Source organism: Triticum aestivum, chromosome 2A (genome assembly GCF_018294505.1).
Source record: "Triticum aestivum cultivar Chinese Spring chromosome 2A, IWGSC CS RefSeq v2.1, whole genome shotgun sequence".
In the NCBI taxonomy this organism is placed as follows: Eukaryota; Viridiplantae; Streptophyta; class Magnoliopsida; order Poales; family Poaceae; genus Triticum; species Triticum aestivum.
In genome coordinates, this window is record NC_057797.1 from 290906726 (window position 1) to 290923335 (window position 16610).

Sequence of the window (16610 nt, forward strand, 5' to 3'; positions counted from 1 at the left end):
ATATGATGTTGAACATCTAATTATATTGAAGATGTTGCATTTTGAGGAAAATTTGGGTGCTAGCGTTAGATGGTTGGCACCCGTCGGACTTGATTTTTACCAATTACACCAGAGCGTTTCCAAGGGTGAATCCACTTTGTAGTCATCGGAAGGTTTATAACTCTAGTTCTAGTGTTTGTTGTTGCTTGTTCAGAGGATAAAACAGGTTCTAAGATGTTGTTCCTGAGTCCCGGGATGACACCATCCGTTCGATGTTTTTGCCCTGCCCTTAGTCAGGAATAAAAAAGAACATAATGGCTAAGTCGGGGCCACCAAAAGCAACCGAAAGCAAAATCACTCACCCATGTGGGTCGTGAAAGATTATACAAGCTTCCTTTTTCCTACAGGAATCAAAGAACCACACGCATCAACGTAGAATCCCACGAGCTAAAAAGCAGGACGCTGCAAATCCAAACAGGAGATCCCGCATCTCGAACACTAGGGGGAATCTCGAGTTCCAAATGCCACGCAGGTAAGAGGTACCATTCTAGAAGCATCCAGAACATCCGATCCAAAGAATTCCCACGCCAAAGGAATTGCGAAGCACTTAAGAGCATGCAGCTGATGAGCGGAACTGAATCCAACACCCCTGGGAAAAAGAAAAGAAAAACTCGAAACCGTCCATAGATCATCACTGCGAGCTACGACGAGAGGCTTGACGCACGAGAGAAATAGGCCCGTACCTGAGCGGACTTGGGCCCGTACTTGAACAGCGTGCCCTGGAGCTGCTTCCTGCGAGCGCATACGCCTGTGGTGGCTACAGGGGCAACGACGCCACCCTTGCCGCTCACGGCAGCAGGGGTGTCGGGAAGGGAGACGGGGGCGGAGGTGACGCCGCCGGCGGGAGGCATGGCTGAAGAAGGGGGATTACCGGATGCTGTGCGCACGATTCCGGAGAACCAGGAAGAGGTGGAAGCCGGCGAGGTCATAGCGGCCGCCGGTGAGGTCACGGCGAGGGCATCACGGGGACGGGAGGTGCAGCGAACTTGACGACTTGGGATCGGGGAGCAAGGGCATCTCCGAGGCGGGCACCATTCCGAACCTATCTGTCCGGGATATCTCGAGTGGGCACGATCTGAACCAGGGGCATCTGCACCCACTTGCCAAAAAATGCATTTTAAGTACGTTTTAAAATCTTAAAAAACAAAAGAAAATTTCATGCATACATATTCATAAATGTGTGTGCGCGATGACTCTATTTAAATATCGCCTTTATCTTTAGTGTGGTAAGGTGGAGCACTGTAATGGCGGGCGACACACGCGACTCGGGCGGCGACGCGGGCGGCGCGGGCGGCGCACACGCCTCACGCGGTGGCGCGAACGGCGCTCGAGGCGGCGCTGGTGGAGCACACGGCGGTGCGACCCGCGCGGGGGGCTCACGAGGGGCGGGTTCCGCAGGAGATTCGCGCGGCGCAGGCGATGCGCGGTGGCGGGTCTGGTTCGCATCGGATCTCGTGTCGGCGAGGCGGATCTCGCTGGATGACGGCGTACTCTGACTCCGACGTGAGGCGCTACGCATCGTCCTCCTTGACGATCGCGGGGAGACGGTGGATGCGCGGTTCCTCCGGGAGGGTGAGTCCTTCGACATCGGTGATATCATCGCGTTTCCCTGCCATTTTGCTCGTGTTCGTGACAGGATTCCGGCGCCAATCGCGGTGGTTGCCGGTGCGAGCTCGTCGGCGGAGGCACCCACAAGTCAAAAGGGAGCGGGCGCTCGCGGTGGGGGCCGCCCCATCCGCCTGACAGGAGGGCCGGGGATTTTGGGGTGTGGCCCGGGCCACCATTACCCCGATGTTCGACACGTGGGGCGGGGGGGATCGGACCGCCATGGATCTCTTGACCCTAGGGTTTCCCTGTGCACCACACATATAAAACAAAGCCCCGCCCCCTCCTCCCAAATTCCGGATCTCGACGAGAGCCTCTCTCACTTCTGGGGCGCGCCGTCGCCCCCTCGATCTAGGGTTCCTCGTTCTTTCTCTTGGTGGGAGGGCAAAATCCGGGGCGACCCTCGTTCCTTTGCTCAAGTTGTTAGTTCTCCACCACTTTCACCCACCCCTGCTCCGATCTGTGAGGAGAACACCATGAGAGAAGAGGGCTTCGGTGCGGGGCGACATGGTCGGGGGGCTGGTCGTTTCGATCGGGGCCGGGGTCGCGGCCGCGGCTTCGACTACAACGTCTGGAAGCGCAAGACGGATTCGGGAGGATCCTCGACTCAGAAGGCTTCTGGATCTGGTGATGCTGGATCCAGGAAGTGGGATGAGGCTGCTGGAGACAAACACGCTGCTCCGCCTCGGCAGGGGAGGTGGGGAGATGATGATGGGAACACGAGCGAGCCACGCGCGGTGGAGAAGAATCCTGCATCACCTCACGCGCGTGGGCTTCCTGAGCATACTGGTAACATCGCTCCCTTCCCCTACCCATGTCAGATCTGTAATCTGACTGGGCACCCCACTGCTAGATGCCTGCAAGCGATATGCGAGCGGTGCAAGAAGAAAGGACATCTATCTGTTTTTTGCACTGAGTTCTTGCCTTGGGAATTTTCTCCTGCTATGTGTGCTTTTCAAAGCAAAGGGCAAGGTTTCTTCTACATTCCTGATTTCAGTATCGATAGGCAGCCTAGAGAGAGGATTTACAATATTGTAGTCACTATCACCGAGGGGGCTGCACTGACTAAGGATATAGAGCATGAGCTTAGTGTGTATGTGGGGCAGGGATGGCGTTGCTCTGCTAAATTTTTCGCTCCTCGGATGTTTGTGATGCGTATGCCTAGTCCCAGAGAAGTTGATCGCGCTCTGTTTGTTGAACATATTAAGTTGAAGCAGTGTGGAGTTTCGATCAAGTTTTCCCCTTGGTCCGAAGATATTGATTCAGAAGGGCTCCTGGAAGTTGCTTGGGTGAGAATTGGGAAGATCCCCCCTAACAAACGCTGCGATAAAATTGTGGCTTATGTGGGCGGGCTTGTGGGCATAACCCTAGAAGTGGATATGTCCACTATGAATCGCCCATCTTCAGTTAGGGCCAAAATTGGGTGCAGATCTGTGAAGCAGCTCCCTGCCACAGCTGAAGGGGTCTTGGGGGGGCGTTTTTACAAATTCACATATGAAGTTGAGGAAATCCTGGTGATAAATCATGTACATGAGGAGACTGTTCGTGTGGATGCTAAAGATGCTCCCACCAAAACTGACCAGACTCCTAAACGTAAACGAGATGATCAGGGATTGGAGGGAGAACAATCTAACCCTAAGAATGGGGAGAAAAGAGAGTCATCTGCTCATGGGGGCAAGACCTGTCGTCTGTCACCACAAGAGCAAGAATCGTCCATGTCTTCTGACAGTGATGTTGATTCTTCTCTCCTAATTGAGACTATGGCTAAAGAGCATGAACTTGCGGTGAATAAGACAGATTAGGAGGCCTCCAATTGGATGGTAACTCTAAACCATGCTGGGGGCTGCGCTCTGGTGGAAAAATCTGTTAACCAGGGAGTGAAGGTAAATGCACCATCTATAGCTCGTCGATCTTTGTCTTACACCGATGTGGTTTCTAACTCTACTCGGATTGTGGAAGTGGAAGGTGACGTTGACTCAAGCCTGAAGGACAATAGTGACTACGTGGTACAACTTCCACCTTCTGAATGCAGTGATGAGATTATCCTCACCCCTCCTCTTGCTCCTGAAGCAGTTATTAAATTCAGCAAGCGCAATGTGCAGAGGATGCAGGAGAATATTGAGACAAAAGCCATTCATCTTGCTCAGAAACGAGACCTGGGAGGTAATAATCACACTTATTGCAGTAACTCTTTTGATACTCTTTCCAACACTGAATTACTTAGTAGAGTTGCTTGCATGGGAGTGGATATACCTGATAATGATTTCTCTTGCATTAATATTCTTAGAGAGCTAGAGAGGGTGAGAGAGAACCTGGATGAGAAAAATAGGATGGATGAGAATAAGGAAAATAATGCTGATAATGGGGATGATATTCTAGTTACTAATGGGTTGGGGAAAATTGTCCCTGTTAATCTTACCTAGCTTGACCAAGAAGATATCTTGCATGAGCAGGTCTCATCTGATAAGAAAACTAGGAGACTTAGGAAAAAAATCTGCTGTTAAGCTACCTAGACCTGTGACTAGGAGCCAGAAAAAACACAGCTCTAATGAAGAACTTGTCTGTAGCCCTGCAAAGCCTCCTGGCAGGGCTACTCGATCCCAATTCCACAAAAAGTGTTCCAAATGAGAGGTCTCATTTGGAATTGTAGAGGGGCAGGCAAGAAAGGAATGGCCACCTGCCTCTCAGACTTGATTAGTGACCATTCCCTGGATTTCATCGGGCTGCAGGAAACTATGAAGAAAAAAATTACTCCTAAATGCATTAGGAGGATTGATCCCTTTGGTCTGTTCCATTGGGAATGGATTCCATCTATGGGAAAATCTGGGGGCATCCTGGGTGGTGTGAGACATGATACTTTTGATATCGTCTCCTGTAGCAAAGGCAAATATATTCTGCAAATGGTTATACGTGACAAGAAGAGGAAAGTTGCCTGGGGCATGTTGGTAGTTTACGGGTCTGCTCATGAGGAGTACAAAGAGGAGTTCCTAGTTGAGCTTGCTACCATGTGTAGTAATATGAATGTCCCCTACATTGTAGGCGGTGACTTTAATATCCTGTGGAGCTGTGATGAGAAAAATAAGAAAATGAGTAATAGTAGATCCACTGATCTCTTTAACTCTATTATCAATGCCCTAGCCCTTAGAGAGATTCACACTAGCGGGGGGAAGTGTACCTGGACAAACAACCAAGCCCACCCCACTCTAGAAAAACTCGACCGGATTTTGATGTCTGAGGACTGGGAAAGTCTATTTCCTTTGGCATCTGTTAGAAAATTGGTCCGGGAACTTTCAGATCACAACCCCCTGCTGCTGTCCAGTGGGGAGGGAGGGCGTGAAGCTCCTAAACCTCGTGAGTTTCGTTTCAATCTTGCCTGGATCAAAGATGATAAATTTATGCCCACTGTTGCTAAGATTTGGGCAAGGAAAGTTTTCTCATTTGATCCTATTGACATCTTGAACATTAAACAGAAAAGATTCAAAACTTACTTCAAAGGTTGGGGTTCGGATAAATATGGTCACGATAAGAAAAGGAAGGAAGAACTTAGGATGGAACTGGCCATGCTAGAAGAACTAGAAGAAAATGGCCCCCTGTCCCCTGAGCTATATGGCATTAAGGTAGATGTTGGCATTGAGCTGCATGAGCTGTTGGTGAATGAGGAGATCTTTTGGCTCCAACAATCTCATGAGCGTTGGCTCCTAAAAGGGGACCTGAACACTGATTACTATCATAAAATCGCCAATGGGCGGAAAAGAAAAAACACAATTTATTCCTTGAAGGCTGGGGGATTGAAATTGAAGGTACGGATAAGCTAATTGCTCATGCTACATAATTTTACAAAAAACTATTTGGGCCTGAGCCGGGTAATTTGTTCCACCTAAGACCCGACACTTGGGCTGATGAGGAAAAACTTAGTGCTGACGATAATGCAGATTTATGTAGTGAGTTCACTGAGACAGAAGTTAGGGAAGCATTATTTTCTATGGCACACAATAGAGCCCCTGGTCCGGATAACATCCCTGTGGAATTCTATCAGGTGTGTTGGGACATAGTTAAAGAAGATATCATGAGGCTTTTTGAGCATTTCCATAAAGGGACACTTGATGTCCAACGCCTCAACTATGGAGTGATAACCTGTAACACCCCAAATGTAATTTACCTAATATGTACTCCAACTCTTGCCATTTCCGACGCTAAGTTATTTTATTTCCTCGGGTTCGGGTTTTTGTCTCCGTGTGTTGTTGCCGTTGTCATCCATCTCATATCATGTCATCATGTGCATTGCATTTGCATACGTGTTCGTCTCATGCATCCGAGCATTTTCCCCGCTGTCCGTTTTGCATTCCGGCGCTCCTATCTCCTCCGGTGGTCATTTCTACCTCTTTTCGTGTGTGGGGGTTAAACATTTCCGGACTGGACCGAGATTTGCCATGCAGCCTTGGATTACTACCGGTAGACCGCCTGTCAAGTTTCGTACCATTTGGACTTCGTTTGATACTCCAACGGTTAACCGAGGGACCGAGAAGGCCTCGTGTGTGTTGCAGTCCAACACCCTTCCAATTTGGCCCAAAACCCACCAAAACCCTCTCCATCATCTAGAGCGTTCGATCACGATCGCGTGGCCGAAAACCGCACCTCATTTGGACTCTCCTAGCTCCCTCTATGCCTATATATAGTTCTTCCCCGAAATTCCCGGGCAAACCCTAGCCCCCTCCCTCTCCTCGCGTGCCGGACAAAAATCCAGCCGCCGGACACGTCCGCTTCCTCCGCCGCCGCCAACCGGGAGCCGACACGTGGCAACCGGCGCCCGCCGCCGTCGCGGCCCGCGGAAGCCCGCGGCCGGCCCTCTCCACTGCGCCACCGGGCCGCGCCCCACGCCGATCCTCTCCGCCCGCGCGCCGCCCTTCTTCCCCCACGCCGGCGCCGAACCCCGTCGCCACCGCGCCAAACATCACCGGCCGGAGCAGCTCCGCCGCGGCTGAGCCGTCCCGCCTCCGTCCTCCTCGTCGTCCTCACCGGCGACCGCACCGGCCTGCACCACGCCGGCCCTCTCCGACGAGCCCCTCGCCCCGGATCCGGCTTACCTTCCTCCGGTGACCTCGAACTCCGGCAGCTACAGTAACTCTGGCGGCCTCGGTTTCCGTGCGATCTGGATCTGAGATCTAGACTCGGTTGACTCTCCCTGAAACCCTAGTTATTTTGCGTTTTTCATCATGCCGTAACTTTGCATCCGTAACTCTGTTTTGCGCGTGTAGCATATCAAAATGTTCGTCTCTGAGAGTACATCATTTCACCTCATTGCATCATTTTCATTTGAGCTCATCTTGATGCCCGAAATTCTGTTGGAAGAGAGCTATTTGAGATAATTGTCAGTTCTGCTGCACCAAATAGCTAATTGTCATTTTTTGCCATGATTATTGTGTGCATGATATGCTCCTGAGTTCTACATGAGTTTTGTTATATGTCATACCATGTTTACAGAGGTGCTTACCATGTATTTTTGTGATATGTGTGGTGACTAGCACAAGCTTGCAAAGTAGTGCATTCGTTAATGCTGATTTCAGGGACTTAGAATTTCACTAAGTCCTTGATCTGTTTTTATCAATATGCCATATGTTCATGCTGTTTCCTAGTGATCCGTGCATCTTTTGAGGATGATCAGTAAGGGTGATTTGTTAATATTGTGGTGCTCTATCCATACATGTCTTTGTTTGCATTTATGGAGCAACCTAGCTTGAGTCAATCGAGCTCTACTTTTGCTATTTCGTGAATCCTGGCAGATTGTTGACTCGTTAGCGATTTTGCCAAGGATGTTGTTGTTGATCCGTGCATGCTATGTTGTTGTTCTTGCCATGGCTAGCTTATATGATATGTATTCTTGATGGTTGTATGCTTAGATTGTCATGCCTTGCTCTGTAGTGAGTGCATCGAGCTCGTAAACATGCCTACTCGTTAACAGATTTGCATGCTCCAGTTTTTCTCTTAAGTCTGTAACCTGATTATGTTTTTGCCATGTTCACCTGCTTGCAATTGTATTTTCTGATCCCTTTTGGCTCAAGGTCACTAAGGGACTTTTGGTAAGTGCTTTGAGTAGCTTCATTTCATGCCTTGTTTTGCCATGTTAAGTTCATGTAGAATATAGTTTTCATGCTCCAAAGTGTGCTACCTGATGTGAAATTCCAGACTTGTGTTAATTTCACTAAGTCTGAAACCTCTTTATCATTTGCACTTTTGCCATGCTTGTTTGAACCTGTTAATGGATGAATTGGCCGTAGCTCAGTGTTCATCTTTTGTCAAGCATCATGAGTGGATCCCTGCCATGTATTTTGTTGTCATGTTTGAGTGATGTAGCATAATTATCTTGATGCATTTAGATGGCTACTTGCTGTTTATCGCAGACCGTTGCCATATTTGTTTTGCTTGCCATTTCCAAACCGTGCATCCGATTCCGGTGATCTTTATATCGATTTCAACCGAAATCACCTCACCTTTTAAGTGTCACTCTTGGATTTCCAAGTTGAGGCCAGGTTCAATCATTCCTTGTCAAATCTTGCATATGCATCACATATCGCATCCCGCATAGCATACCATGTTTGCATCATGTTTGTTTGAGCTTTGCATGTGGTTGATTGTGTTCCTTTTGCTTTTTGTCTTGTTTGGCTAGAATCGGGAGACGAGTTCGCTAACGAGGAGCCCATTGAGTTTGCTTACGAGGATCAAGTCAACTCTGACAACCTTGCAGGCAAGATGATCATACCCTCGAAATCACTTCTATCTTTACTTGCTAGATGCTCGCTCTTTTGCTATGCCTATGCTACGATACCTACCACTTGCATAGCATGCCTCCCAAATTGCCATGTCAAACCTCTAACCCACCATGTCCTAGCAAACCGTTGATTGCCTATGTTACCATTTTGCTCAACCCCTCTTATAGCGTTGCTAGTTGCAGGTGAAGTTTGGAGATCGTTCCTTGTTGGAGCATTGTTTATTGTTGGGATATCACTATATTATCTTGTTATATTAATACATCTATATACTTGGTAAAGGGTGTAAGGCTCGGCCTTTTGCCTAGTGATTTGTTCCACTCTTGCCGCCCTAGTTTCCGTCATATCGGTGTTATGTTCTTGGATTTTGCGTTCCTTACGCGGTTGGGTGATAATGGGAACCCCTTGACAGTTCGCCTTGAATAAAACTCCTCCAGCAATGCCCAACCTTGGTTTTACCATTTTCCACCTAGCCTCTTTTTTTCCCTTGGGTTTCCGGAGCCCAAGGGTCATCTTTATTTAAACCCCCCCCCCTGGGCTAGTGCTCCTCTGAGTGTTGGTCCAACTGAGCTGCCTGCGGGGCCACCTCGGGGAAACTTGAGGTTTGGTTTTACTCGTAGATAGTCTCATCTGAGTGTGCCCTGAGAACGAGATATGTGCAGCTCCTATCGGGATTTGTCGGCACATTCAGGCGGTGTTGCTGGACTTGTTTTACCATTGTCGAAGTTGTCTTGTAGAACCGGGATACCGAGTCTGATCGGAATGTCTCGGGAGAAGGTTTATCCTTCGTTTACCGTGATAGCTTGTGATGGGCTAAGTTGGGACTCCCCTGCAGGGATTTGAACTTTCGAAAGCCATGCCCGCGGTTATGGGCAGATGGGAATTTGTTAATGTCCGGTTGTAGATAACATGAACCTTAAATTAATTAAAACGAATCAATTGCGTGTGTAACCGTGATGGTCTCTTCTCGGCGGAGTCTGGGAAGTGAACACGGTGTTGGAGTAATGTTTGCCGTAGGTTGTTCTATAGTTTCTCGTTCGGCTTCGCCTTCTCTTCTCGCTCTCTTTTGCGAATAGGTTAGCCACCATATATGCTAGTCGCTTGCTGCAGCTCCACATATTACCTTGCCTTACCTTTAAGCTTAAATAGTCTTGATCGCGAGGGTGCGAGATTGCTGAGTCCCCATGACTCACAGATTACTTCCAAACCAGATGCAGGGACCGATGATTCCGTTCCAGATGATGCGCTTGAGCTCAAGTGGGAGTTCGACGAAGACTCACGCCGTTACTATGTGTCTTTCCCTGATGATCAGTAGTGGTGCCCACTGGGGGCGATTGGGACCGTGTCACATGTTGGGGTTGATCTTTTGTTTTGGTACCATAGTTGGACCATGAGTGTATTGGATGATTGTAATGCTATTTATGTACTTTGTGTGACGTGGCGAGTATAAGCCAACTATGTACCTTTCCCCTTATTATCTATTTACATGGGTTGTTGTGAAGATTACCTTACTTGCGACATTGCTTTCAATGCGGTTATGCCTCTAAGTCGTGCTTCGACACGTAGGAGATATAGCCGCATCGAGGGCGTTACATAACCCTTTTGCCCAAAACTGCTGATGCTGATAAAATTCAGCAATTTAGGCCTATATGTCTCCTGAGATGCCCGTATAAGTTGATTACCAAAGTTCTGGATCGTCGTGTTGAGAGGTATGCTGACAAGTTAATTAGCTCAACCCAAAATGCTTTTGTTAAAGGGAGGAGCATTATGGATGGCGTGCTCTCCCTACATGAGATTTTGAACTATACTCATGTGAAAAAAGGGTTGGGGTCGTCCTGAAGCTTGATTTTGAAAAAGCCTACAATAAGGTAAACTGGGATTTTCTCCTAGAATGCCACAAGCTTCGAGGTTTCAATGACACCTGGTGTGGGTGGATTAAACAAATCTTGCTTAATGGGACAGTGAGTATAAAGCTGAATAATGAGGTTGGCCCATATTTTCAGAGTGCCAAAGGGGTTCGACAAGGGGACCCCCACTCCCCTTTCCTGTTTAATTTGGCTGCTGACTGCCTTGCGAAAATGATCACTAATGCTCAAAAAAATAAAATGCTGGTAGGTCTGGCGCATGATCTCATCCCAAATGGAGTTGCGGTGCTCCAATACGCGGATGATACTATTATCTGCTTGGATCATGATGTGGATAAGACAGTGAACCTGAAGTTACTGCTTTACACTTTTGAGCTTATGTCTGGGCTTAAAGTCAATTACCAAAAGAGTGAGATCTTTACCGTGGGTGGGGATGACAACACTGTTAAATACTACGCTGAGTTGTTTAACTATGACATGGGCAGTTTTACTTTTCAATATCTTGGTATGCCCGTTAGCTATACTTTCCTTAGAGACTCAGACTGGGATTTCATTGTGGCTAAATACCTCAAGAGGTTTGAGGCTTGGATTGGTAATGCTGCCTCCATGGGGGGAAGACTTACCCTATTGGATTCGGTTGTGACACAAATCTCACTGTACCATATGTCTATGTGGTTAATGAGCAAAACCTTCATTGAAAAACTTGACAAGCACAGAAGAAAATTCTTTTGGCAAGGGTGTAACAAGAAGAAATGATATCACCTTGTCAGGTGGGGCAAAATCTGTAGATCGAGAGAGAAAGGCGGCCTAGGAGTTAAAGATCTTCGGAAACAAAACATTAGTTTGATGGTCAAGTGGTGGTGGAAGCTAGAGACCCAAAATGGGCTTTGGCAAGACATTGTGCATGCCCGATATTTGAAAAACAAAACTGTGGCTACGGTTGAACCCAGATTCACTGATTCGCCGTGCTGGAAAGCTCTCCTTAAAGTCAAAAGTTTTTACATGGCTGGTAGGAGAATTAATGTGGGATCTGGGAACCTCACTAGGGTATGGAAACACCCCATTAATGGGTCAAACCCTTTCCAGGAGAGATATCCTTTGCTTTTGGATATTTGCACTAACCAAGATTGCACTGTTGATGAGTTCAAAAATGTGGAAATCAATACCTTCTTCAGGAGAAGGCTCACTCCTGACCTCCAGAAGCAATGGGAGGAAATGAGAAACAGCATTAACAAATTGCAACTTAGCCCCGAGGGGGATCGGGTGTATTGGGGGCTCAATGGGAATGGTAGATTCTCTACCAAATCCATGTATAAATGGTTGGAAAACCCTCTTAGTGGCTGTCACTACAGATGGATTTGGAAGGCCAAAATTCCTCTAAAAATCAAAATCTTTATGTGGCAGTTGTCCCAGGATGCTGTTCTTACCAGGCAAGTTACGAAAAAAAGGAGATGGCCTGGGAACCCTAGGTGCTCGTTTTGCAATGAGGTTGAGTCCTCCAACCATCTATTTTTCGCCTGCCCGGTTGCTAGAGTAATTTGGAGATGTGTTGGAATGGCCCTGGGAACTGACTTGTGCCCGAACAATTACTGGCAATATTTCTCTTGGTGCAACACTTTCCTCCCTGCTGGAGGAAGGTATTATACTGTGGGTCTCGTTGCTGTTTGTTGGGTGATCTGGCTTGCTCGAAACCGAGCAAACGTTTGAGAAAAAATAGATTAAAACTCCTTTTGAGATTGTTTCTCCATGGTTTCCTTTTTGTTGTACTGGGCAGGTTTGCAAAAGGAAGAGGGGCGCAAGGAGCTGCGAAGCGGGGCAGAGATGGTCAGGGCGAGCACAGTGCGGCTGATGAAGATGTGCGAAGCGGTGAGGAGGCCAATCGAGGGAGAATGATTGCAAGCATGGCTCTCGAGATCTTGCTTTTGTTGGCCCAAGTTCTGGCTTTTCGTACTTTTGCCTCTGTGCGTTGGTGCCTGGTTGTAATAGACTTCTTAGTGTTGGATGAACTATGGTGCTGTCAGGTTTTCGCCCCATGGCATTCGTTACGATGACGAGCGAACGCAGTGGGTTTCCTGGCAGTGCTCGAACTCGTTGTACCTCTTTCCCTTTCCTCCTGCTGTTCTCGGTACTTTGTATTTCTGTTCATTTGCAATGGAAAGGGGTCATGCCCGGTTCGAAAAAAAATGTGTGTGCGCGACGCAAAGTTAACCACAATAAACTCATCAAATGTCCAGAGACAAGTCCGAATGTATCTACCCTATTTGGCTTGCAGGCATAGCCATCCAACTCATCAAATAACCGCCTCCATTTAAAATTGATCATTTAAAAAAATGCAGTTCATGCTAATTGAACAATATTTGTTAATTTTTTATATATGACACATAAAAAGGACAAAACTTAACAATTTTTCAACAAACAGGGAAATTTAAAGTAAAAAAACTAGGTGAGGCACCGGACATGACCTTGTAGGCACGGACTTCGAGGCTGCCGACACCTCTGTCACCATCCGCGCACCCACATCGTCGTTGTTGTTGTCCGAGGCGTTATCGACATCCTTCAAGTGGTGGAAGGCCTCCCAGGTGTCACGGCAACCCTGATCGACCTCCGTTGTGAGCTCGCGTCGCAGCCGCTCGGCTGCCTCTACCTGACCCAAGCACTCGGCCACCTCTGCCTTGGGGCGACGGTCGAAGGCGGGGTCCGGCTTGCGCTGCCTATTGTCACCTTTGAGTCGGGCCAACTGCTCGGACTCCTCCTGCTTTGAGGAGTTGGTCGGCAGCGACGGCTGTTCATGCCTGCAAGCCAAATAGGGTAGTGTAGAACTTTCGCAGAAGTATCCCAATGAGTAATAGTCCCAACAAAGAGCGGAGGAGAGTATTTATAAGTAAGACTTCTGTTACACACAAGGCATCACAGTTCTTATGTGAAGTAATTGCGGGTGCTTCTACAGATATGGTTACTGTCCCGAATCACGAATAAACCAATTTGACAAATATAAAGAGAATTGTAGTAACAACCAAGAGAGCTAGTAAATGTAAATGGCATGAATAAAATCTACGGTTGTATTTCCTGCAATGAAGAGATTAGGTGCGGAGAGATTTCGGCTCATGGTAAAGAGTTTATAAAATGTGCCAGTGTGAGGGTAATACTAGTTACCTTGTATTGCACTCATAGCATTTGATATAAGAGTTATGTAGGCGGTTCTCTCTAACATAATTAAACTCCTTCTCTAGGGATTATATTTCATTCTCTGATCCTGCTTCTCCGTTGCCACAAAGTGGTCGTTTCCATAATTAAGGTCCTTAGACCAAAGCCAAGCATTCAGTTCAATGGATCACCGTTATATCAAATTGTCTTCGGTCCTCCTAGATATCTCTACCTGTCGTGTCAGAGGTCACATATTTCAGTCACATGCATTGACATTTTGAGACCAGATGTTGCTTATAAAAAGGAGGAATAAAGTGTTAGTTGTTGTTTTTTGCTTTTCAGGAAATCCATATAAAATAGAGTCCACACGGAGAAAAAACTTTGGATTGTTTTTTCTGGACTAGAAGGCACCCTCGAAGGTTAGGAAGAAGACCTGAGGAGTCACAAGAGAGCGACAAGCTCATGCAGGGGCGCCCCTAGGCTTGTGGGCCCCTTGTGGCACCTCTTGACTTGATTCCACCTCTATAAATTCCCAAATATTCCTATTATACCATAGAGCCACCCGAAACACTTTTTTGAAGGAAATATGCCCTAGAGGCAATAATAAAGTTGTTATTTATATTTCCTTATATCATGATAAATGTTTATTATTCATGCTAGAATTGTATTAACCAGAAACTTAGTACATGTGTGAACACATAGACAAAACAGAGTGTCCCTAGTATGTCTCTACTTAACTAGCTCGTTAATCAAAGATGGTTAAGTTTCCTGACCATAGACATGTGTTGTCATTTGATGAACGGGATCACATCATTAGAGAATGATGTGATGGACAAGACCCATCCGTTAGCTTAGCATAATGATCGTTAAGTTTTATTGCTATTGCTTTCTTCATGACTTATACATATTCCTCTGACTATGGGATTATGCAACTCTCGAATATCGAAGAAACACCTTGTGTGCGATCAAATGTCACAACGTAACTGGGTGATATAAAGATGCTCTACAGGTATCTCCGAAGATGTTTGTTGGGTTGGCATAGATCGAGATTAGGATTTGTCACTCCGAGTATCGGAGAGGTATCTCTGGGCCCTCTCGGTAATGCACATCACTATAAGCCTTGCAAGCAATGTGACTAATGAGTTAGTTGCGGGATGATGCATTATGGAACGAGTAAAGAGACTTGCCGGCAACGAGATTGAACTAGGTATGATGATACCGGCGATCAAATCTCGGGCAAGTAACATACCGATGACAAAGGGAATAACGTATGTTGTTATTGTGGTTTGACCGATAAATATCTTCTTAGAATATGTAGGAACCAATATGAGCATCCAGGTTCCGTTGTTGGTTATTGACCGGAGATGTGTCTCGGTCATGTCTACATAGTTCTCGAACCCGTAGGCTCCGCACGCTTAACGTTCGATGACGATCTGAAACAATGTGGAATAGTTTTGCAACTCACGCCACCTGGAACACCACAGCGTAATGGTGTGTCCGAACATCGTAACCATACTTTATTAGATATGGTGCAATCTATGATGTCTCTTACCGATTTACCACTATCGTTTTGGGGTTATGCTTTAGAGACGGCTGCATTCACGTTAAATAGGGCACCATCTAAATCTGTTGAGACGACACCATATGAACTATGGTTTGGCAAGAAACCTAAGTTGTCGTTTCTTGAAGTTTGGGGCTGCGATGCTTATGTTAAAAAGCGTCAACCTGATAAGCTCAAACCCAAATCAGAGAAGTGCACCATCATAGGATACCCAAAAGAAACTGTTGGGTACACCTTCTATCACAGATCCGAAGGCAAGATATTCGTTGCTAAGAACGGATCCTTTCTAGAGAAGGAGTTTCTCTCAAAATAAGTGAGTGGGAGGAAAGTAGAACTTGATGAGGTAATTGTACCTTCTCACAAATTGGAAAATAGTTCATCACAGAAATCAGTTCCACTGATGCATACACCAATTAGTGAGGAAGTTAATGATGATGATCATGAAACTTCAGATCAAGTTACTACCGAACCTCATAGGTCAACCAGAGTACGTTCCGCACCAGAGTGGTATGGTAATCCTGTTTCCGGAAGTCATGTTACTAGACCATGATGAACCTACGAACTATGAGGAAGCAATGATGAGCCCAGATTCCGCGAAATGACTTGAGGCCATGAAATCTGAGATGAGATCCATGTATGAGAATAAAGTATGGACTTTGGTTGACTTGCCTGATGATCGACAAGCCATGGAGAATAAATGGATCTTCAAGAAGAAGACTGACGCTGATGGTAATGTTACTGTCTACAAAGTTTGACTTGTTGCGAAAGGTTTTCGACAAGTTCAAGGAGTTGACTACGATGAGACCTTCTCACCCGTAGCGATGCTTAAGTCTGTCTGAATCATGTTGGCAATTGCCGCATTTTATGGTTTTGAAATTTGGCAAATGGATGTCAAAACTGCATTCCTTAATGGATTTCTTAAAGAAGAGTTGTATATGATGCAACCAGAAGGTTTTGTCGATCCTAAATGTGCTAACAAAGTGTGCAAGCTCCAGTGATCCATTTATGGACTGGTGCAAGCCTCTCGGAGTTGGAATATACGATTTGATAGTGTGATCAAAGCATATGGTTTTATACAGACTTTTGGAGAAGCCTATATTTACAAGAAAGTGAGTGGGAGCTCTGTAGCATTTCTAATATTATATGTGGATGACATATTGTTGATTGGAAATGATACATAATTTCTGGATAGCATAAAAGGATACTTGAATAAGAATTTTTCAATGAAAGACATCGGTGAAGCTGCTTATATATTAGGCATCAATATCTATAGAGATAGATCAAGACACTTAATTGGACTTTTACAAAGCACATACCTTGATAAGGATTTGAAGAAGTTCAAAATGGATCAGTCAAAGAAAGGGTTCTTGCCTGTGTTACAAGGTGTGAAGTTGAGTCAGACTCAATGCCCGACCATTGCAGAAGATAGAGCGAAAATGAAAGTCATTCCCTATGCCTCAGCCATAGGTTATATCATGTATGCAATGCTGTGTACTAGACCTGATGTGTGCCTTGCTATAAATTTAGCAAGGAGGTACCAAAGTAATCTAGGAGTGGATCACTGGACAGCGGTTAAGAACATCCTGAAATACCTGAAAAAGACTAAGAGCATCTCCAGCCGCGCCCCCAACA

At 46.4% G+C, this 16610-nt stretch overlaps 1 protein-coding gene across 1 annotated transcript in view; it reads right to left on the reverse strand.

The window, feature by feature from the left end:
* Positions 1-1122, reverse strand: part of LOC123188555 (UPF0613 protein PB24D3.06c) — a 43729-nt gene extending 42607 nt beyond the window's left edge. The window contains exon 1 of the mRNA XM_044600718.1: positions 723-1122. Coding sequence (XP_044456653.1) covers positions 723-968 — 246 coding nt within the window. The 5' untranslated portion in view covers positions 969-1122. The remainder of the gene's footprint in view (positions 1-722) is intronic.
* Positions 1123-16610: the final 15488 nt, after the last annotated feature.